General features: G+C 38.5%; 1 protein-coding gene across 2 annotated transcripts in view; it reads right to left on the bottom strand.

The window, feature by feature from the left end:
- Positions 1–24,389, bottom strand: part of LOC127652708 (histone deacetylase 5-like) — an 87,893-nt gene extending 63,504 nt beyond the window's left edge. Inside the window, exons 1-2 of one of the 2 annotated variants that reach the window (XM_052139028.1) lie at positions 24,146–24,389; positions 10,018–10,260 (exon numbers count right to left, since the gene is read on the bottom strand). In XM_052139028.1, coding sequence (XP_051994988.1) covers positions 10,018–10,039 — 22 coding nt within the window. In that variant the 5' untranslated portion in view covers positions 10,040–10,260; positions 24,146–24,389. The remainder of the gene's footprint in view (positions 1–10,017; positions 10,261–24,145) is intronic. The other variant, XM_052139029.1, reaches the window with a different exon arrangement.
- Between the last annotated feature and the right edge of the window lie 288 nt (positions 24,390–24,677).

Below are 24,677 nucleotides of genomic sequence, written 5' to 3'. Positions count from 1 at the left end.
CCATATAGCAATGTCCTGGCAAACATCCACTACATGGATGATGTATAGAAGGGAATCGTGAGGAATTTAACAATTCCGGTTCTGATTCCTCTTAATAATTCCAATTCCTTAATGGTTCCATTAACGATTCTTACATTGTGAAAGAAATATTAGGATATAAATATAGTTTGACAAGAACCGGCTCATTAGAGTCATTAATTCGGGAATCAGACTCTGCTGTGTTTTGCGCTATAGATTCAAAAGAACCGATTCGTAAGACTCAATCATTCAGAAACCGCATTACACTGGTCGTGCTGTGTTCCGTAAAAAAATAAATAAAACAATAATAATTTAACCATTTCTAAATATGAAGCGGATCTCTATTCCCAACCCTAAGCAAGTATCACTCACATTTTCTTCCAAAAATGAAAAATAGCTAAGTAATATTGAGGAAAAAGAGGGATCCACCACTCAAAGGAGTGTTTTTGTGCAAGGTATTTTTTTAATGGTGACAGATCTTCTTTGGGGAAAGAACTTCACCCAGGCCCAGATGCTCAAAAACCTCGGCTGGTGCTGTCGGATCATTTCCCTGCAAGCTGATCCAGCATGGCACAAACAAGTCCAGAGAATGTCGATAACAACCTGAATAACAACCACCCAATCAATGAGCAATTTGTTACCTGTCTTGATTATGAGCAAAGAGAATTTCTCAGGTTCACAATATCCATTTGGAAAGTGCTGTCAAGTCCAAAAACAAACCCAACAAAATGAGAGAATGGGAAATAGAATGAACTTTCAGTTCTTTTCTGCAACTGGCTTAAAAAGACCAGTGTGCACATGCACGCACGCACACATGCACATTTGTTTTTCTTATCATGTTTGGAACTTTTCACTGACTTCTATAGTTTTTAATTGAGCTAAGGATATATTATGTCCCCTCACCATACTCCTAAACCTAACCCCCACTTACATTTTCATTAAAGATATTTAGGATGTTTATTAAAAGGGATAATATACCCAAAATGAAAATTCTGTCAACATTAAAAACACATTTAGCTAAAAACACCTTTACACTCCTTATGAGCACATGTATGTGCAAATGTGGTCAAATAAATCGATAAACTGTCATGAAAGCCTGATAGGGTGAACATATACATTTACAGCAAGAAAAACAACCTTTTTAGAATCATCATTTGATGACTCATATCAAGGCATAGAAGAGATGCACTTACACCCAAAGTGAGGATTCACACACACACACACACACACACACACACACACACACACACACACACAGCACAGGGGACGCATACAGATTCTTTTCCCTCAAATAGAACATTGCGATGACTCATTCTCCACACAGCCCCAACTGCAATGCTCCTCCCTGCCACACACAGACTTGTGTCTATTTATTTCACTGATTCAAATATTAACACACGCAGATAATGACAAGATTCTGAGTGTTGAAGGAAGGCCTCCTGCGGAATTCCAGAGAAATTGACGTTTCAAACAGGTTGAATCATTTACACCTGAATTTATTGATTTTGTGAACTGAGCTTGAGGTGGAAACTTGTCTACCTCACTTTTTCATAAAAAAACTGGTTAGTACTGACATTTTTCAAAGCGATGGTGAAAAATTATGCCTTGAATATTCTAGAGAGTGCCCTGATAGAACTAATACTACATGCATCAGCAAACATCTATTTGATGTGTGCGATCAGGAAGACACAATTTTTATTGCTTTTTGAATATGTGCTATACATCTAACATTTTAAGTCAGATGTAAGAATGATGGTCAGTAGATATTTTCACTAGAGATAGGATAATCGGTTTGACAGGTTTTATATTAAATGTTTCTACTTAATCAGTTATTGCTCCTTTGATATCGGCTTTCCAATAAATTACAAAATTTTATAAGTTTCTATTTAATTGTCTCAAAAAACATAAAAACAATAAATAAAATAAAAAACTGTTCAGAAAAATCAGTTATCAGACACTTAATTTTTAACCGATGTATCTCTTTTCTACTTAATCACTTATTGCTGCCTTATATTGGGTTTCAAATAAATTTCACAATTTGATGGGTTTCTATTAAATTGTGCAAAAAATTTCATCTTTATATGCACACTAATATGTGGATTACTCCCAAAAAATCAGCTTATTTAAAAAGCCTGACAAAGCAAGAAAACCGTGTTTACGTGAGCTTTGAAATAATCAAGATATTCTCTGCTTTTGACGTCAAACTGTGAAGGTTTTCTTCGGATGAAATTATATTTTATTGGAGAAACAGAACTGTACAACATGTCCCCAAGAAAACAAAAGGGCCTGCTGCAGGGTTGAATTGATTGACACTTGTTTCTCCTTGATGGGTCAGGATACCCTGGATTCACATGGAGCTTCAGGCCCGCTAGACATCACAGACTAGCAAAGCATGGTCCTTCAGTACAAGACTACAAAAGCATTGTGACACATTTAACATGATGCTGGATATATATTTCAGCTTGGACACCTTTACTGGAATTTCAAGGAAAACACTTTGACGGTTTTTATAAGACTAAATTGTGGTGGCTACCACAATAGAAAGCTCTTTAAAGCAATAAGTCATAAGATGCATTAGAGTGCAGTGCTATAGGGCCTCTATTTCAATGTAAATCTGCCAGATGAAAGTCCAATTTTAACAATATTTACAGTTTTCCACTTACTTGGTGATAGGTTCTTTAATAGAACGCAACAGTCTGGTGGAAATGTTTTTTTAATGATAACTTATGAACCGTTAAATACAGACCTTCTGTGAGTTTTGAGGTTGTTAATCAATGGCATTTGCTACTGTTGAAGCCATCGGTCCACTTTATTTCAACGTAATTTTTTTTTTAAAGTGTGTTTAATAGTGGAATCTCTGGTGAACAACTTCCCTACCCATGATCCTGAATGGAAACAATCCACCACCAATCAGAGAATCGGGTTGAACAAAGCACACCAAACAAACTCAGCAGCAACAGCCCACTTCCATGACGTGCTGTGAATGAAGCAATCGAGTCAGACTCCAAACTACTGAAATATTCACAAATATCTTTTTTTCTATACTTATTACAACTTTAAATTAATCGTTTTATATTTTTCCATTTGTAATTTGATTACATCAATCGCAATGTTTAATGGAATTGTAGTTAGTTCGCTCATGAAAGACAGCAAGAGCACAGTCTTGTATCTGACTTTCAAATCATTTATTGCTTCCAATCATAGACTGTAAAAAAAGATGGACGCCCCTTCGCTCTATTCCATTGGTGAGAACTGAAGCCACCAGTGTCCCGATATGGCGCTGACATCTTGGAACTTGAGTCTGCGCAGTTGTGATTTCGGGACCAGACCTGCGCAGTAGTGAGCAGGAAGTAAAGCTGTGAAATTAAGGCCCCGCCCTCACTCTCGCTGAATCAATCGCAAGCACACGCCCCTTCACTTTTGACTTTTGACTTATGACGGTGTGAAATAATGAATTATAGAAATTTAGATATTCAATTTAAAGCTCCAATCTCCTCAGTCCTCCAAAGATCCCGAAAAAAAGTCAGTTGGTGCTTCAGTGACTACTTCGCTCAGAAAACCTGTCAATCACAGCTGGCAATCATGATGTCACAGCACCGTTTTTATAGCATCAAATAACTAACTAGAAACTTATTTTGAAAACAAACACTTGAAATTACATCATCGTGATAGAAACTACAGTAAATGACAGAAACTATCTTTGGAAAAAAGATATGTGAAGTGTAATTTAATTGTTTAGTTGGTCTTACATCCCGTTGAATAACATGGGGAGGCGGGGTTTATGACCTATACTAGGACCAGTTACCAGGGGGCGATCGAGACGTTTTGGTTTCACTTTTGAGGGCTTGTGAGGCACCCCTGCTTCCAATCTAAATTTTTTATGTTATCAATTACATTGGCGCTGGTTGGATTGGTTCTTGGCTTAAAACTCTTTTATGAAGTTTTTTATAAAAAACCTATGGAAGAAATAAATGGGAAAAATACTTCCAAAACTGACTGAAATGTCTTAAATAACAAAAGACCTATAATGTTAAGTTACAATAATTAAGTAAAGAGACTTGGAGAAGTGTACAATATTTTGCAAATATAATGGGTTAAATTATAATTTTTTTAAATGTGTTGTACTGTGCAATATTACTATTGTAAGGTTAGTGATTATTTAGTTATTATTGTGTCTAAAAGCAGAAATAAAAACCGATAAAAATTGGCTATGCATATTGGTTTTCAGACTCATGCAATTAATCAGTATCGTATTGGTCAAACAACCAATATCAGTCTATATCTAGTTCAGTGGTTCTCAAACTTTTTTGTCCAAAGGCACACCTTTGTAAATATTAAATTACCAAGGCAAATTTCTATTTTTTCCCACTCAAAATACAATGATGCGTACATCCTCATAAATGGGAAATCAACCCTATGCTGCCTCTGAAACAAAAATCAAATAATTTAAATGAACTTGAAACCTTGGTTTAGCAAAACAAGAACAGATTTTATTGTTAATTATATAATTTAAGTGATTTTAAATTATGAAATGAACAATACATCATGTTCCATTAACTTTCATTAAGAGCACTATCCCAAGGCCAACAAGTTAACCACACTCACACACATTTCAAAGCTGTGCTCATTTTAACTTGTTAGTGATGAACAAAATATTTAGAATGAAGTGCAAGAAAACATGTCCTCGGTGTTTCAGGATTGGGTTAGTGACCATGAGCATGTCTCTGTAAACAGAGTTTCTTGATACGCTCAGGAACAGCTGACAGTGCCACTCGCATGTCCTCCTCCACCTCCACTCTTCTTATGTTTTTTATGTACGTCATTGATGAAAAGGCCAGCTCGCACAGGTAGGTTGTCAGGAATGGTAACAGAATAGCAATGGCATGGTCTGAAAGATTTGGGTATTGCTGCACTTCCCGCAACCAGAATGTGTCATGGGGCAAATGGGCAATTTTAAGTGTGCAATCTTCCTTCAGTTCTGCAAATTCCTCTTGTCTCAGTGACTGTTTCTGTGCAGATGTGGAAGAGAGTGAATGGAATGGTGTGCGGGCCAAATCATCGGTCTTCCACATTTGCAGAAAGGAAGTAGGAACCTCTTTTCCAGTGTGTCCAGGAGTTTGCATATGAGATTGCGCAATGCCGTTTCACCCGCGATGTGTGGCGATGTTAAGAGGAAAATTTCAATAGGCCCACCGACCACCCTCTCTGACTGAAATCCTTGCAGTATCTGTTGCAGTCAGAATGGTCTCATTTTTCCTTGCATTTTATTGTTCAGCTCATTCAGGTGGCTAAATATATCAGCGAGATATGCCATCTTTGCCCACCACCAGTCATCTCCAATTAGATTCTTATGAGGCAGTTTGTGTTCCATTGCAAAAGCTTTCACCTCATCCCGCAGCTTGTATAAACGGGATAGGACTTTGCCCCATGAGAACCACCTCACCTCTGGGTGCAGTAACAAGGTCTGGTGCTCCACTCCCATCTCTGCACATAGAATGGAAAAGAGTCGGGTTTTCAGTGGACATGATTTAATGAAGTTCACAATCTTCACGCTCTGTTCCAGTACCTCAGTTAATTCAGGTAGCATTGTTTTGGCAAAAAGAGCATCGCAATGCAAGAGGCAGAGAATGGCTTTGATGGCAGGATTCTGTTCCTTCACCTTACTCACAAAGCCTTTGACTTTCCCCATCATCATAGATGCCCCGTCTGTGAATAGGCTATCACATATAAAAAAGCCCAAGGCGATGTCGCTGTCATGGTATTGTCTGTTGAATATTTTCAATATTTTTTCTTTTGGTTCACTATCGAGTGACGTTGAATAGGATACTTCGGGGTCTATTCTTTTTCCTGCTGTTAAACTTAAGTACCCATCCATGGTGCTTGAATTATTAGCAAAGCCTTGTTAGTCTACCGATATTGTTTTCTTGAAAACTGTGCGGTACGCAATGTCGCGTTACCATGGGAGCAAGGAGAGAGTGAGAGGGAGGAAGTTACAGCTTTTTCATTTTAGGCTATTTAAGTAGTTAGTAGATTAGTACTACTTAATTTTCTTTGCTTAATTTCTTTTAAAAATGACTGTGAAAAAAAAATTATAATGACGATATATCGTTTTCACAGTAACTGACTCACACACACTACAGGTCAAAAGTTTTGAAACAGTTTTTCATTCTTCATTATAATTGTTTTGTTTTGATGTTTTTTTTTACATTTTAGAATAATAGTACCGTAGACACTACTGGTCAAAAGTTCTGAAACACGTCTGAAATGTTTCTTATGATCTTAAAAATCTTTTGATCAGAAGTTGTATGCTTACATTTTTTTAATTAGTTTTGTAGACAAATATATAATAGTGCCACCATCATACCTGTCAACACTCCCATTTTTCCCGGGAGTCTCCCGTATTTCACACCCATCTCCCGCCCCCCTCCTGTTTTGTTATTTCTTCCAGGAAACTCCCGTAATCACATCAATATATAATTCCAAGGTTGTACAATTTCCAGATCCTGTATGAAACGCATCTTACTCACACAATCGACACATCATACAAATTTCAACCCATTTGTGACCTTAACGTGGCAACCTACAACCCATTTGCGCTGTTGATATTTGCGCAGGTAGTAGATGCGGGAAGTTGAATCAAGCCTCACTGGTAGATGGGAGGAGATGACTCTGCTGATCCTCTGGCGAAAAACACAATATATACATGTAAATTTAACAACAGCTGGACGGAAGAATTTAAATTAATATCTCGAAACCATATCGCCATTTGCAATGTGTGTCGCACTGCATGTTTAATATCAGACATGGTGGGAAAAATTACATTACTCAGCACTTTAAATCAAAACAGCACAATTTGTATGTATTTAGCCTGCCTCTGCAATCCAGCACCCCCCCACCCTGTGAGGTCTCCTGGATTGTGGTACCCAAATGTTGACAGGTATGGCCACCATGTTAATTTATTTCATTAAAAAACAAAAAAAAAAAATTTTTTTTTTTTTTTTAAATTGATAGACCAAATAATAAAGAAAACCAGACAATAAGTGCCCAACATAGATGGGAACTCCTTCAATACCAATTAAAAATCATCCCAGGGTGATTCCTCACGAAGTTGGTTGAGAAAATGTCAAGAATACATGTCTGCAAAATCTATGCAAAGGGTGACTACTTTGAAGATGATAAAATATAACACAGTTTCTATTTATTTTGGATTTTGTTTAGTCACAAAATAATTCCCACAGTTACATTTATGTTATTCCATAGTTTTAATGACTTCACTATTATTCTAAATTGGGAAAAAAAAAACTCCATGGCACACCATTTGAGAACCACTGCTCTAGTTCTCAAATCCTCAATCTCTAGGGGAGAAGATTGTGAAAATGTTGTACATTTATGAAGAACTCAAATACCAAAAACCTGACAAAACTGCTAATTAGATCAACTTTAGAAAGACAATCACACAACCTTGTACTATAAACATAAAACATCCAACTGTTGTTATATCATGAGCACCTTCAACTGGTTTCAGTGTAGCCTTTTATGTTCAATAAAAGTCAAACACATTCATATACACACACAACACACTTAAAACCATCAAAAAGCAACGAACCAATGAGCTTGCATCACAGCAAGCAAATGGGCCAATCATCAAAGAGCCCTCTGGGCTGTTTTGATGTGGAGTTGGGTGCAGCAAAGCAGGTTGCCACGGCATCCAGTGACATTCAAAGACGTCATGAGGGGGGCAGAGGGTTAATAGATGTTGTTACCGGTTCTAATTATAAACGGCGAGAGACAGAGAGAGGCAGGAGGAGGAGACGGGCGGAGAGGAGAGAGTGGGGGCGGGCGTAAGGCTGAAGGTATGAATTAAGAAGCATAAATGACAGAGAAGGGGCTGATGGGAAGATAAGGGGGCGAGGATTACAATAAATGCAGGAAGATGGACAAAATTCACTGGTTACTAAGAAACACATCTTTATTTGAGCCATGAAGTCATGAAACCGTTGCTGAGATGCATCTAAGACAAGACAATTATACGCAATTACGCACACAACCAAAACAACAGGTTACTCAGCTGCTGACAAATCCTTTAAAAACATGATCTATAATTACTTCAGCTGCAAGATTGTATTACTATATCAACAAATGGCTTCAAATTACACACTTATAGCTTGTTTTCAAATACTATGCTAATTGTTTCGATTAATGCTGTCACCAACAACAGTGCATATTTAAAATATTATTAAACTTTTGCGCATGTTAAAAAGGAAGAATTCTGTTTAACTAAGTGTCTTTGGATGCTGCAGACTAGAAGTAGACTGATATATCGGTTTTACCAATTAATCAGTGCTGATAGTTTTTTTTTATTCATCCCTGTTATACACTGTGGCCAGCGCTGGAGGATTCTACAAGTGAAATAGAAAAAAATCACTGACATCATTTTCAGTTTTCATCCATATATTAATCATGACTTCAATGCATATTTTGTTATTTTGATTAGATAATCAAGTATTTTATATTGAAGCATACAGAAACGTGCTCCATCAGCACATACATTGGGTCTCCAACTTAATTTATTTTCAAATAAAATAAACCTTTTCTCATTAAATATTCCCAATATATTTAAATAATTAAATATATAGAATTGTAATGGCGCCAATTCTCAGTCATTCCAAATAATAGTCCCTGGCTTTTTTATAGTTAAAAGTCCCATGTTTGGGGGCCTGGGTAGCTCAGCAAGTAAAGACGCTGACTACCACACCTGGAGTCGCAAGTTCAAATCCAGGGTGTGCTAAGTGACTCCAGTCAGGCTTCCTCAGCAACCAATTGGCCCGGTTGCTAGGGTAGATAGAGTCACATTGGGTTAACCTTGTCGTGGTCACTATAATGTGGTACTCGCTCTCGGTGGGGCTTATGGAGAGTTGTGCGTGCATGCCGCGGAGAATGGTGTGAGCCTCCACATGCACTAGGTCTCTCCGGTAATGTGCTCAACAAGCCACATGATAAAATGCATGGATTGACGGTCTCAGACGTGGAGGCAACTGAGATTCGTCCTCCGCCACCCGGACTGAGGCAAGTCACTATGCCACCACAAGGACTTAAGAGTGCATTGGGAATTGGGCATTACAAAATTTGGATTTTGTTTGAACAATAAACTGCACCGGGGATTTTATTCATTTTGGACTCTTGTAGCCTCTATGTCTGTGCCCGTCATCGTATAAATCGATTTTAAAAACTATCTACCGATTAATTGGTTTTCTGCCTTTTCCACCACCTTAGTTATCGGTATCGGTCGATGTCTACAGCAGACGGCTTAAAAATGCAACATGATGCAGATGGTTCAGTTGAAAACAGATCATATTTTAGAGAACTAAGGCCACATCCACTCTAATTTAATCAGGTTTTCAGTTACTTTAAAAATGCCTCTTCTCTAGGGCTGAGTATTGCCAACGACCTGATGATATGCTATATATCGTGTTACATATGAAACGATTCAATTTAAGAGATATCATAATTAAATCTGGAATAAAAACTGTGCTAAACGCATGAAAAACATTCAGCATGTCCAAGAGAGAAATTAGTTAATCTGCTGGTTGAGTTTCATCTATTTTGCTCCTAATAGAAGCAACAGAATTAAATTATTAAGACATAAATAATTTATTATAGATTATAGGGGAGAGACTATATGAAGCACTCCTGTTCAAAATAACAGTAACTGAAGCAAAAAAAAAAAAAAAAAAAAAACCTTCATAGTTGTTGCATTTCATGAAAACATAGAAAACAAAGACAAAAGCTGAAACCCAAAATCAAGTATTTGATGAAATTTTTTCCTAAAACTGCCCATCACATCACGTTACATTTAATAAATTAACTTCAAATGCTGGTGGGTAGATAGAACTTTGTGAATGATGGACAACCAATGCATTCAAAGATTTTGTGTAGGCCTGTTTTTTGTAATGATTCTCATTGTAAAGTGTGAGCAATACCAACTAGTTCAACTCTTACCTGGTATATTTGGTGAATTCATGGATGAGTCACTTCTCTGACTCTAAAATTCAGTAAGGATGCTGTGTGAGCTGGCAAAATGGTTTGGATAAACCTTTGCTTGTGAGTTTAGTTTTACTCAGTGAAGAAGGCAAGCAGCCGAAAGACGCAAAGCTCTAAAGGGGGTCCTCGCTGTCAGCCATGACCATAGACCTCGCGTGGAGGGCAGTGATGGCTGCTAGTGCCAGTAGCAGAAGACCCTCACTGAAACAAAAAGAAACACACTGGACTTAATGGAGCTGAGACCACCAACATCAAAAAGATAAAGTGATATGTGACAGAGGCTGCCAAACATCTTCTTTTGTGTTCCACGGAAGAAAGAGAGTCATATGGGTTTGCGACAACATGAGTAAATTATGATTATTTTTTTTTTTAAGTAAAATGTTCTACACCCTAGCGGCCAAAAGATTGGAATAATGTACAGATTTGGCTCTTATGGAAAGAAATTGGTTTATTCACAATAGTGGTATTCAACTGATCACAATGTATAGTCAGGACATTAATAATATGAAAAATTACTATTACAATTTGGAAAAAAATATTCAGAACTTCTTAAACTACTTCAAATTGTTCTCATCAAAATATCCTTGGCATTCTAGCTGTCAGTTTGTTCAGATACTCACATTTCACCCCAAGCTTCCTGTAACACTTGCCATAGATGTGGCTGTCTTGTTGGGCACTTCTCACGCACCTTACAGTCTAGCTGATCCCACAAAAGCTCAGTGGGGTCAAGATCCATAACACTCTTTTCCAATTATCTGTTGTCCAATGTCTGTGTTTCTTTGCCCACTCTAACCTTTTCTTTTGGTTTTTCTGTTTCAAAAGTGGCTTTTTCTTTGCCGTTTTCTCTTTACTGTTGTACATGAAACTGGTTCTCAGCAGGTTGAATTCAATGAAGCTGTCAGCTGAGGACATGTGAGGAGACTATTTCTCAAACTATAGATAAACTTCTCCTCTTGTTTAGTTGTACATCTGGCCTTCCACATCTCTTTCTGTAGACTGTCGTGTACACATTTGTATGAAATCGTAATGTTTTTGGCAATTTCAAGCATTGTATAGCATTCATTCCTCAAAACAATTATTGACTGGCATGTTTCTAGATAAAGTGGTTTCTTTTTTGCCATTTCTGACCTAATATTGACCTTAAGACATGCCAGTCTATTGCAAACTGTGGCAACTCATAAACAAACACAAAGACAAAGTTAAGCTTCATTTAAGGAATCAAATAGCTTTCAGCTGTGTTTGATATAATGACAAGTGATTTTCTAGTACCAAATTAGCAATTTAGCATGATTACACAAGGAGTTGAAGTTACAACAAATTACTGTTGGAGTGATGGCTGCTGGAAATGGGGCCTGTCTAGATTTGGTAGTGATGGTACTGTTTTTTACATCAGTTATGTCCTGACTATACTTTGTGATCAATTGAATGCCACTTTGGTGAATTAAAATAACAATTTCCTTACAAAATCTGTACATTATTCCAAATATATTTTTGCTGCCTATGTACATAAGACCAAAAATAGCTTAATTGTTTTTCAAAGAATGGATAAGGTCCTCTAGCAGGCCATTAAGAGGCTTTGTAACGAGTCATTAATGCCAGTGTCAGAAAGCTGAGAAATGATTTTAGGCTTGTAAGGGGGCAGTATGCTTGCCGCTTTCAAAACAGATCCAGAGGGCTGTTAATGGATGACTCACTCTGCCTCAGAGTCAGTGGAGATGCACTACAATACCCACGCTGCCTCGCAGCAACTGGATACACAGCAGGGTAACACATAACCCACGCTGCCTCATGATTCTACCATTAGCCCTGCCCCAAGCAAAGAACAGAGAAGCTCTGGACCATCTAGTTTTAGTGATTAAGACACTGGCCCACACTTAGTGTCTTGAGTCTTAGGTGTGTTTTATTTTACAATACATGTTTTTATGTAACGTATAGTGGTCGGAGCAGTTTTGGGGATTTCTATTTTTTTAAACATGCTACTTATGTAATGCTGTTTTAATTTACGGAATTCAACATTAAATATTAAGATGTGAGACTCTGTGTAAACAGTCTTATCTGCAAAAATATGCTGGCTTTTTTGTAATATACATATTAATGATTTAAAGCTATACAGTAAATAGGTATAACCTTAGTGTGTTCATAATAAATTGCCTTCATTAAACATTTAATAAAAAAAAATATCCAAACCTTCCCAGCTGCACCAATTCAGGGGATTATTCACCTTAATTTTGTGATTTTATATATATATATATATATATTATATATATAAAATCTCATCTTCATCTGCCAGACACTTCAAAGAAATATGCAAAGCCTTATTGCCATAGTTTTGCCAAGTTTCTTTTGAAGCTGTAGTAAATCATGGGTCAAATTGTCAGCTTCAGATTGGGGAAAGATAACAAGCCTCCAGTCCCCTCATGTACACTGGGACAGTATCCTCTGGCCTCACCTGCTGGTCAAAGCATACAAAAGCAGCAGGAAGTGTGTACAGAATGAAGTCTCGCCATCCAGCAGCAGTGTAATTTGTCTAATGACCGAATATTACCTTAGCACACTTCCTGGTATGGAATAGTTAACACAATCAAACACTTTTCTTGAATCATCGAGCAGACAACAGTATTCCAGGTACTACAGGTTCCCTAATTATAGATCTACAATAATCATTTTCTGTATGGACACAGACAAGCGTGTTATCTGTTCAAAACCAATAAACTGTAATAAGTAACTGATAAATGTTTTTAAATAGTCTTGGTGTTTTGCTTCAACGAACTTAGATAGTAGCTTGAACCTGAGCCAGAACTTTATGGTCGCTGGGTTTCTTGAGTAAAATTTTTCGACTGGCAATCTCAAACTGTTAATCTCAAACTGCAAATTCCAAAAATATTCTTGAAGAATGTGACTAAAAACAATTTCTCTCTACTGTACTGTTCCTTACACGTTTCTCTAGGTGCACAACCTTCATTGTAGCATAATGCCTGTTATTGAAACAAGAGGAATCATATCGTGAAAGATTGTGAATCAAGTGATAAAGAAACAGTGGACATCTCATGAAAACCAAAAATGGGTTACAATATCAAAGCTCTGCTTCTTAAAGAAATGCTCAGAGTTCAATGCAGCTTAAACTCAATCGTCAACATTTGTGGTAGAATTTATTTTAAAGACAATAAGGAAAAATGACGGTAACAGTAAAGCAATTAAAATGGAAGTGAATAGGGCCAGTCCATAAACACAAAAATATACACGGTTTCAAAAGTACAGCTAGAAGAAGTAAATATTATATGTGTTCACATTATTTACCACAAAAAAATTAATTACAATCGTCCCTCCTTTATTTAAAAAAAGCAAACATTGCGTTTACAGTAAGGCAGTAATAACAGAAGTGAATGGGGCCAGTCCATAAACACAAAAATACACACTTATTCAAAATTAACAAGTTGTGAATGTCAGACATGTTCACATTATTTACCACAAACAAAATAATTTTAAATCATCCCAGCTTTACATTACAAAAGGCATGGACGTTAATTGCGCCATTCAATAAACACTAACATACACACTGGGCGGCTGTGGCTCAGATGGTAGAGCGGGTCGGCCACTAATCGCAGGGTTGGTGGTTCGATTCCTGGCCCAAATGATTCCACATGCCGAAGTGTCCTTGGGCAAAAAACTGAACCCAAAGTTGCATGGCATCTCTGCCATCATTGGTGTGTGAATGGGGTTCCATTGAATGAGTCACAGTATAAAGCGCTTTGAAAACCGCTAAGGTTAAAAAGTGCTATATAAGTGCAGACCATTTATCACTGTGTTAACATTATTTCAGTTTGGTAAAATCGCTAACTAACTTTATCTGTTTAGTTCTATCCAATATTACTAATTTGTTGCAATGACAACATAACACCTGTAAATCTTGTAAGCAATTTTATCACATTAAAATCATGTTAACATGTATAATGTTTGCATCTTGTGGCTATACTTTTGAAACAGTATGTATTTTAACATTCAAATATTTTTTTGTGGTAATCTACATTGTGCTAAAAATGCAGTCAAACTTGTGACTGAACCGGGAACATTCCTTTAAGAAAATTAATAAATCAACATAACAGTTATGAAACAGTTATAGATTGGACATGTGGCTCCAAGATCTGACAGTGCAAATGCAACGTTAGTATTTTTTTGTTTGTGTTTAGTTTTTTTCATGTTATCCATAAGGCTTGTTTTTTTTCTCAGGTCACAGTCAGCTTGTACATGTCCCAAGGCCTTTTGAAAGTCCTTCCTGTCCAAATCTTTGTCACTCCTCACTATCTCCCTCTTCACACTCACACAAACGGCCAGGCTCCATGCCAGCGTGCTGATCAACATTTAATGCTCTTAAAAAGGATGGGACATTTGAGGAGAGTTTTAACACTGGCTCGTTTAGCTCACTTTCTTTGAGGCTGATAATATGAGCAATTATCTCAGATTCGCCTACTCTTCCAAATCCATTGCCATCACACTATGGAACTTTCTCAGGGTAGATGCCACAATTAATTTGATGCAAAAGAAAATGAGTTCATCCAACATAGAAAATACATCTTTCAAAACAATTCCAGTGGATAAAAAACTTTAAAAGATAATTAAGGCCAAAGTATACTTTGGTTTTTCATGTGTCAGTATGTCTTTCAGAAAAATGAAATATGCCCTAGCCTTTAGACGTGACCTACTGTATAACAAGACTCTTCAACCTGTAGAACGGACTGCAAATCTATCCATCACAACCTAATTTTCATTCATGTCAAATTAAACACGGCATCTATCCTGAATTAAGGCCCATTTTCAAAGTGACTCAAGAACTCACGTTAACATAAGGCCATAATTATCTGTATTGAGAAGCGGTCACAGGAATAATTGTATCTGGATATTTAAAACGATTAACCACATCTGGTTGTTGGCCCAGAGCACTTTATCCAAGTGACGTGTGAAGATAGTACAACAGATTGTTGCTCGGTGACCCAGGAAGTGTTCACCTAGGAGACCGCAGAGACAAAAGCCCTTGCATCATTTCCCTGAAATGCGATCAAGAGGCTTGTTTGACTTGATTGTGAATGAGGCCCTTCAGACTCGAAGCTTTGAACCTGAGTAAACACTCATTTAAACAAATACAGATAATCAGTGGGGTGTTTTAATGCAACAAAGACTATCCTTTCCATAATTTAATGATACCTTAAAGGGAAAGAGATAGATAATGGCAAAAATATAAAATTTCAAGAGCATTTTCTTACCGATTTATAGTCTAATTGGCCGATTTTGTTTAATTATAGACTCCCGTTTTACTTATATTCCAGACAAAGTCAAACTTTCCATAATATAGCAATATCTTTAAGGTATAGAGATAGATTAATTGCAAAAATTTAAAGACTTAAAGAGCATTTTTTTATACAGATTTATAATTGTATTATTGGACATTTATTGGTTATTACATGAAAATAATGACAGGCCTAGTGGGAATGAATTTCAATATCGGTGAATCCCTACAACTGATGGAAATGTTGCATCCTTCATCTCATCACAATAATCACGATCTATACTTTCTTTTGACGTGGCGCTGTGGATTCAGTGGTGCTGAAAACACGAGATCTATATTATTTCTTACTGCTTTAGTAACAGGTGCACTCAGCCACATAAGGATACAAAGTCCTTGCCGCTTAAGCGCCGTCAAACCGAAGGCTAAAACTGGTCATTAGCATGCAGCAGGAGCACGGCAGGCATGGCAGCCGCCCAAGAGGACAGAAAGCGGTGGTGTCCTCCAACAGACCTCTTCAGTCCCAGCCTGCTGTGCTCCAGGATCCTGCATGCCTCGCATCCACATAGAGGACAAAATGCTCTCCCTATTCCATTAACAATGGCTGCCTGGCATCCTGCATAAACCAAAGGCATTAAGAGATGCATATATAGCCATTTCAGAACCAGTCATAAGTTTGGACACATCTATTCATTCATATTTTCTACTATCAAGAAAAATTTTAATTATCAAAATTAAACATCATCAACCATTAAATGAAAGCTATAAGGGTATTATTATACAGTGACCAACATTTTTTAAACAGATCAAAACTATCTAATATTTTAGCTTCTTTAAAATAGCCACTCTTTGCCTTAAAAACCTATTTGCACACTCATTTTCTCAATCAACTTAAAAAGGTCTTGAAGGCGTTCCTATGTATACTAGTCACTTTTCAATTACAAAGAAAAGTCATAATAAGTTCATTCATATGCACAATTTATATTTGTCTAAAAAACTGACTGCAAGCACTTAAAGGAATATTCTGGGTTCAATACAAGTTAAGCTCAATCGACAGCATTTGTGGCATTATGTTGATTACCACAATAAATTATTTCAACTTGTCCTTCCTTTTCTTTATTTTTAGAGGATAGACTTTAAAGGCATAAATGTGAAGCTTATAATTTTCTAAAAACGCTAACATTCATTTCTCTGTTACAACTTAAAGTTGTTTAAATCGGCATTTTTAGTCATTTTAGGGTTTGTTATATTACATTGTCATGGCAATGAAATTGTAAAATTGGCTATAACTTGACACAAAAAAGGTTAGTATGCGATAACTAAAATCATGTTAACACATACTGTATATTGTTTAAGTTCTGTGGATATATTTTATATTTATTATTCCATTGTAAGTGCATCACTGGAATCCAGATTTTTGCTATTTTTTTTTTTTTTAAAAGAAAAAGGGGAACAGGGGGGCCTGGGTAGCTCAGCGAGTCTTGACACTGACTACCACCACTGGAGTCACGAGTTTGAATCCAGGGTGTGCTGAGTGACTTCAGCCAGGTCTCCTAAGCAACCAAATTGGCCCGGTTGCTAGGGAGGGTAGTCACATGGGGTAACCTCCTCGTGATCACGATTAATGTTTCTCGCTCTCAATGGGGCGCATGGTAAGTTGTGTGTGGATCGCTGAGAGTAGCATGAGCCTCCGCGGTGTCATCCAAAACGAGCCACGTGATAAGATGCGTGGATTGATGGTCTCAGAAACGGAGGCAACTGAGAATTGTCCTCCGCCACACTGATTGAGGTGAGTAACCGCACCACCACGAGGACCTACTAAGTAGTGGGAATTGGGCATTCCAAATTGGGACAAAGGGAGATAAGGGAGTAGTGAATAAATTCCACCTTTGCTCCACACCTGTCTTGTGTTCCAGTTAAGAGTGACAGGAGTATTTAAGGAGAGCAGACAGCGGCAGATGAGGAGAGATACGCACAAAGCCGAGTACGTGTGTTTATCAGCAGGCTGAAAAGTAATGCTGTTGTGCATGCGTGTTTAGTTATTGTGCTGAAAAGCATGTGTTTATTTATTGGGCTGAAAATCTGACCATGTTTGTAATGCTGAAAAGTGTGATTAAAAGTGACTTACGTCAGATTTACAACCTCAACCACCTAAAACTGTGGAGAGAGGTTGTCTTAGTGACATTGGATATGGTGGTTCCGGAGAGGGAGGAGCTCAGACCAGAGGTGAACTTAAGTCACCGATCGAGTCACCCCGGTCACTCTCACCATCCCAAATCACAGAGGTTGCCAGGTTGCAAGGAGAATTCTCAGCAGTGTTCTCGCCTCTTCCCGGTCGTATGAATCTCATTGAGCACCATATCGAAACGACCCCAGGAGTAGTGGTACGTAATTGTCCCAACTGATTACCCTGTAATGATGGTCATTATTCAATTATTCAATTTTGGGGAAAAAACATAGTGTCGAAGCTGCTGTCTCTCCCATCCACTAATCTTGAGTATGAATTGGCAGGCATTTACAACTTTATTAAGGGGAATGTGTGTGGATGGGACCTGCAACAAAATGTATTAATGTGCGGTATGTGCAAACCTCCATCACCTGGCCTCAAGAGGCACACTAGGGACTGACGTTAGAGGCTGTAGCCATTAGCCTCCTAGTTAGCGTGCCAGCTGACACCTGTTCGAATCCCGAATAGAGCGAGTACAACAGAACCGTTACAGTGGTGCCTAAACCCAGGATTTGGAGGAAGAAAACGCTGTCGTGGAGTCCTCCCTGCTGGCTAAAGATCGAGACGCTGAAGAAATATTAGATCTGGTGGCACTGGAGCAGATCACCAGCAGGCTACTGAAGCGGATGGCTGAGTGAGTCAAGTGCCATCGTCCGGAATCGCTGACGGAGGCAGTCCAGCTGGCTGAGGACCATTTGGCGGTGTATTCAGGGGCCGACGAACCCTCTCTCCTCTCTCTTTTTCTCTCTCCTCCCTCCCCCTCTACTACCCCTTCGTCCTGTTCCTAGTCCCATAAACATGGAATAATTACCCCAAAAGCCATCCTGCAGCCCGTCAGCCGAAATGGCAACACTTCCTCTCTAGAAATTGGGTGGGGTATTAAGTCACAGGCCAGATGGCTCTCTGGCCAGAGTTGGGCGATGGGGGCGTGGCCAAGCTGCCGGGGGAGATGAGTGGTGAATGAGAGCCACCTGTGCTCCACACCTGTCTCGCGTTCCAGTGAGAAGTGACGGGAGTATTTAAGGAGGGGACAGCGGCAGATGAGGGGAGAGACGCACAAAGCCGAGTGGATGTGTGTGTGTCTGTCAGCAGGTTGAAAAGCAATGCTGTTGTGTATGTGCATTCAGTTATTGGGCTGAAAATCCTTGTGATTTAAAGCGACTTACATTGGATTGATCAACCGGCTGCCGCTTCCTCCTTCCTAACCGTGCAAGAAAGTCAGAGATGCCCTAACTAATGCCTGTGGGCCAACTTTAACCTCTGATTTGGCCCACCTTGAAGTATATGACAAGAATATGTATATGAAAAAAAATCCTCTTGACGCAGCTTTTCATTGCATCAATTTAGCAGATAGCAGAGGAATTTTTTTTTTTGTATAATGAAATTAAAAAGAAGGGGAACCAGGGCAACTTTAATAATTTAATATAAAATATTGGCACGGGATTGCGGCTATTGCACACAATTTTAATAATTCCCGCAATTTCCATCATAATGCGGGAAATATCCGCACACTTTTATTCACATTATAGTGCAGCTGCAAATTAGTCTTCTTCATTTTAATTTTCAAAAACTATTTGTTTCATGCAGTCTGTTGTGCAGATGGTGTCGAGTCAGTGGCGGATGCTCGCGCCATAAACGTGCACAGACAGGCATTCCACTTCTCACGCTTTAAATCAGTTTGGTGTCATGCTCATGTGCTAAAATTATCAAATGTTACAATGTAGAATAATAAAATTAACAAAAATAAAATCTGGATGTGTTAAATAGCCTTGATGTTAAATAAAACTTTATTAATGGTACAATAATAATTTTACAGAACATTAACCACTTCATATGTCTAATGTTCACTGTTTTATTAAATTGGCTTATAAAATTAATAGCCAAAATATTTGGAAATATGGGAATGAGAAAATTAAATATTTTAGCCCCCTGAGTTTGTATCAGCATTGGCCGATAACCGTGATTGCTTGGTCTATCAACAGAAGTTTTAACATTCCCTTGTGGTACTGCAATGCATTACTCTGAATTACTTACACTAATTAAACTTTTGACTGTCAGTAAAAAGTCTGCTCCCCATTGCAACTTTTCTGGTCAAGCATCACCCATTTAGAGAGGAAGAGACAATCTGAGAGGCATGAGGGGCAGGCAAATCTCAAATCAGACATCATACACTGAGAGTAAAATCAAATGTCAGAAAAGCTGGTGAAAACTCTCACAGACAAATATACACAAAAGCAATACCACCACATAGAGGGTCCAAGTGGTGACTGAACAGTATATGGAAAACCCATCCATCTCAACAGCCTGACCACAACTTTTATGAATCGGTCATTGAGATATTACAAATCTGAATATAATAATGTCTATGCTAGTTATGGCTGTAAATTATATATTTCAAAGCCTAATCTGGTTAGTTCGCTGTAGATACACACCCATTGGATCTCCACTATCGAAAGGTTTGCTTTCAGGCAAAGGCAAATTACTATTCTTGTCAAGTTTTGATCCAAATGCAACGTCATCACAACTGCAATAACTTTTCATTAAATGCAGAGAGGGAGACAGAACTACATCACCGTCTGCCTTCTGCCCCTTTGATCATCACTATGTTCAAGACGCAAACTCTACCTGGAAGTGGAATGTACAATGTCTAAAACACACCTCAATTACATAGTTACTACATTACACATCGATTACATAGCACCACACTCAATTGTTTTTAAGACTGTAATGTTCAGAGCAATCCAAACAATGACCACTTGACTGCACAAACACATCATGTGGAAGATGCAGTGGAAAAACTGAATCTGGCTCTATGCCCTCCTAAATGTCCCACTAACAGTAATCCCAATTGCAGTAATGCTTAAAGGGATCATCATTTACTCACTCTCATCTTGTTACAAACCCATTTGACCCACAGAAGAAACAAAGCCACATGGGTTTGAAACAACATGAGGTTGAGTAAATGATGATAGAATTTTTTTGGGTGATTTATCCCTTTAAGCACTCCTGATGGGGAGTTAAAGGACACCTCAACTGAGCAGCCAGGATAGTAAAAGAGGGTACAGGTCATCTGTGTAACGTAGCCAAGGCAACATCTGTTTTCAAAATGCCTTTGGATTTCCACACTCCTACATTCCACACTCACCTCCTGGCCCAGAGGGGTTAGCGATGTATTGTTAAGCAGCTGAAGAAGCCTGGTGTGGCTCTGGGTGGTGCACAAGTTTGGATCTTCACTCCGTCATTCTATACCCAAACACTATTCATTATGAGGACTTCATAAAGAGTGCAAAAATAGACCTATATTCAGCATTCCATTCTAATGAACAACGTTGTAAAGACAAGGGTGTGAACGTGGACGTGTAGGTGAGAAACAAGCCAACAAAAGAAGTCATACAAGTATGTAAAATACGTATTGTATACGAACACGCACACACACAAAGAATATGTGTCCAAAGAATATAAATAAAGCCTGCAAAAACACTTTGTCACATTGTTTGTCACATTTTTATTTAACATTTTGGTTTTTAAAATAGAAATTACTGAGTATCTGCACTGCTATAAAATAGAATTACTTTGCATTCACAACAAGCATGTGTAACACTTCTTTAAAAGACTGGATCAAAGTCCAATCACCTGCCAGACCAGATTGAGCCAATCAAAACAAACCACGAACAGGGAGTTCAGAAACAGACAAAACTATAACCTCAATGTATAATATACAGTGAAGTAACAGCAAAACGCAATTGAATATTGGCAAAATTTCGCAGTTTTTCGAATTCTGCGTTGCAAATTGTTGTGCACTGTTGTTTTTCAGGGCATTTTAAATGCATCTTCGGTAAGCTATTGCATTTTTAAGAGTTGCCTTAGGTGCACTCAGTAACTTTTTTCTTTGTGTCATCTTGGACACTGACAGCTAGTGGCTTTGATTCAGCAGTATTTAAAAACAATCGTTTTTAGTTTCAAATGCCATTGTAGAAGTTTAATATTCACAGTCAGCCATGTTTACTTTAATCAGTGAGTGAAAGTGTCAAATAACAGGACGGTTACTGAGGTTAAGTGAGTAGTATTCAGCTGGTTGTGATTCTAACATGGCAACCCCCATGTGCGGAGACTGCAGATCCTCTACATGTAGAATAAAACAGCTTTTATACGGTTACTGATATGACTTGAATTTTCATTTTAATGTGAGGGGACATGATTTTATACATATATTACAGGATATTACAACGCCCAGTTTGACGCTTGTGTGCCCATTGTAGGCACTTTCGACAGTGGGCAGGGGTCATCATGAGCACTCTGACCGGTCTGCGGCCATGATGCCTCATAAGCAGCAGGGTACGATCCACTGTGTATTGTGACACATTCCTCCCGTAACCACCATTAAAATTTTCAGTAGACCTTCTGTCGGTTCGGACCAGACGGATTTGGCTTCGTTGCCCTCGCGCATCAATGAGCCTTGGATGCCCAACACCCTATCGCTGGTTTGTGGTTTGTCCATCCTTAGACCACTGTTGGTAAGTACTCACTACTGCTGTCTGAGAGCACCCCACAAGACTTTTCGTTTCAGAGATGCTCTGACCCAGTCGTTTAGCCATAACAATTTGGCCCTCGTCAAAGTCGCTCAGGTCTTTCCTCCTGCCTATTTCTCCCACATTCAACGCGTTGACTACGAGAACTTATTGTTGGCTTGCCATCTAATCTACCCATACCTTGACATGTGGCCTTGTTAGGAGATGATCAACATTATTTTCTTCACCTGTGAGGGGACTAATTGTTTTGGCTCATCAGTGTAAAATTCATATCTTTCGGAGTTAAACTTTTTTAATGAGGAAAATATTATTGAGTGCACCTTGCTACCATAAAGAAATACTATTTGCAGCTGTATAATTGGTGAACTGGCATAACTATCACTTTAAATCTAGGCTTGCATGCAGAACAAGGGGGCAAATTCCCAGGTTCCTGGCACCAAAACTTCTCACAATTTACACAGTAAGACACGTGAGTGTATCAATCGTCAGACTGATTCCTTCACATATGCTAAAATCGAATTTTTAAGCAGTACCTATTTTTTCTTAAACAACAGATGGTGGTGAGCCACACATCCATAAGCGAAGAGGACGTTGTTTCCTAGAAATCACTAATGGCTTCATCTCATTTGCAAACACGACTAAGACAGATTGTACAGATGAGAGGCTTGTGTCCTTGGCCACTGACACATCCACCATTTACTCAGCTGACCCCTCTCACATCCTAAAGAGCAAATACAGCTTTTTAAGCTTCTTTCATGGTTGGTTTAAACCATCCATTACTGTATGTTTATAATCGTCAAAATGCTTGTCAAAAAGTTACCCCACTTGAGATATCCAGTGTTCTTGCTGAAACGATGAAAATATTTATTGTTGCCATTCTAATATAACAGTTAATGTAACCCAATTAAACCTAACCTATCATTACTTAATGTCTTCATTGTTACACCTAATTCAGCTAACATAATAATTGAATAATAGCTTCACCTTTATTCACACAGATCATTACAAATGATCACACATATCCTCAGTTTTAGCTTGGAGGAAAATGTCAAATTTGGTGCATGAGTGATACACAAGCCTATTCTTGGGACTGTTTTAGTCGTGACTTAACTTGAATTAATCAGGAGGGGGGGGGGGGGGGAACAAACAAGAAATTATCTCAGAACAAAATCTATTCTGTCTTACCTATGGTCTATTTAATTGTAGAGACATCGAAATGATATAACTATATATAGAAATCAGACAGACAGATAGACAGACAGACTCAGAGGATTACCAAAATGGTACAGTAATTACAGTTAATAGTAACTCCAAAATGTAAACATCTTATTTGTTATGTATTTCTGATAATTCTGAGTTCAGCATGTACTAGAGTCGTTTATCACACAAAAAAACACTTGCAGGTATATACTTCAGGACGACAAATCCCTCTATAGGACATTTATTTCTTGACAGTGTAAAAAAACTTCACCATAACATTGCAGTATTCAAGTCCGTTGCGCGGTAATGTGACAAATGGCAAGTGTCACAATGAAACAAATGACAACCGCGCTCGAGCGACGTTCTATTTCATTGTTACGTAATAAAAGAACATCGCGATTTACTGAATAGCTCGTCTTTCAGGTGAACAGACTCAGTGCTGTACCGGGGTTCCAACTTTATCTGTCTGTACATACGTGCCAGACATGACAAGGGAGAGAACATAAAAACTCTTAAAAGCCACCCCGTCCGGCTATTCCCACGAGCTACGATCGACTTACTTCCCTAAGAAAATGCGATAGCACTAAAGCCAGCAACTCGGACTGAATCAGACAAACTCTTTATGTTTGCTTACGCCAAAGCTGCTGACCAGTGTGAGAACGGTCAATGTGCAAAATGTGTAAACCTGTCTAAATGCAGAATAAAATCCATCATGCGGTATCCTGAGGCTAAGACGTCATAATGTGCTATCCAGCGGGTAAGGTCTTTGCATGTCGCTGGGTGTCAAGATAATGAGAAATAAGAACATATACCATCATAATTAGTCGATTTGAATGTTTCTTTCTACTTTACCTGATACTTGTCCTTTCGCAAAGCGCGCGCCGTCACGCTCCGTTTTATTTCAACACCCGTCTTCCACTTTATCACTTTGCAGATGTATTTTTTTATCCTCCTTATCATGAAAAGTACACATTTTCCTTTCTCAACTCTCTTTCCTCCATATTTGCAGCTTATCCACCAACAACAACATTAATGACGTGCTCTCGAGGGTCACGTGACCGCGGCTGTTGGTTCTAAAAATAGCTGACGCGACTCAGCTCCCGACACGGCAGATTTACAACCCGGAGAGCTTGGCCTCCGGGTCTCAAAGATGCCGATGAGAAGACGGCTGTGAATTATCCTGATGTGTTCCGAGCGGCTGGGGTTGATAAATAGCTTGACTTTTGCTTGCCTTCAGTTTTCTATTTTTTATAGTTTAAGCAGGAACTAAACGGGTTTTAGGGAGAAGGGCGCCCCCCTTCGGTAGTTTGTAGAATAACGTGATGCGTGTGGAGAAGGTGGTAGGTGAAAGGATGTTTGTGCCTTTCATTTCTTCATTAAAGGT

This window comes from Xyrauchen texanus, chromosome 12 (assembly GCF_025860055.1).
Source record: "Xyrauchen texanus isolate HMW12.3.18 chromosome 12, RBS_HiC_50CHRs, whole genome shotgun sequence".
In the NCBI taxonomy this organism is placed as follows: domain Eukaryota; kingdom Metazoa; phylum Chordata; class Actinopteri; order Cypriniformes; family Catostomidae; genus Xyrauchen; species Xyrauchen texanus.
This window is presented reverse-complemented; position numbering and strand designations above follow the sequence as displayed.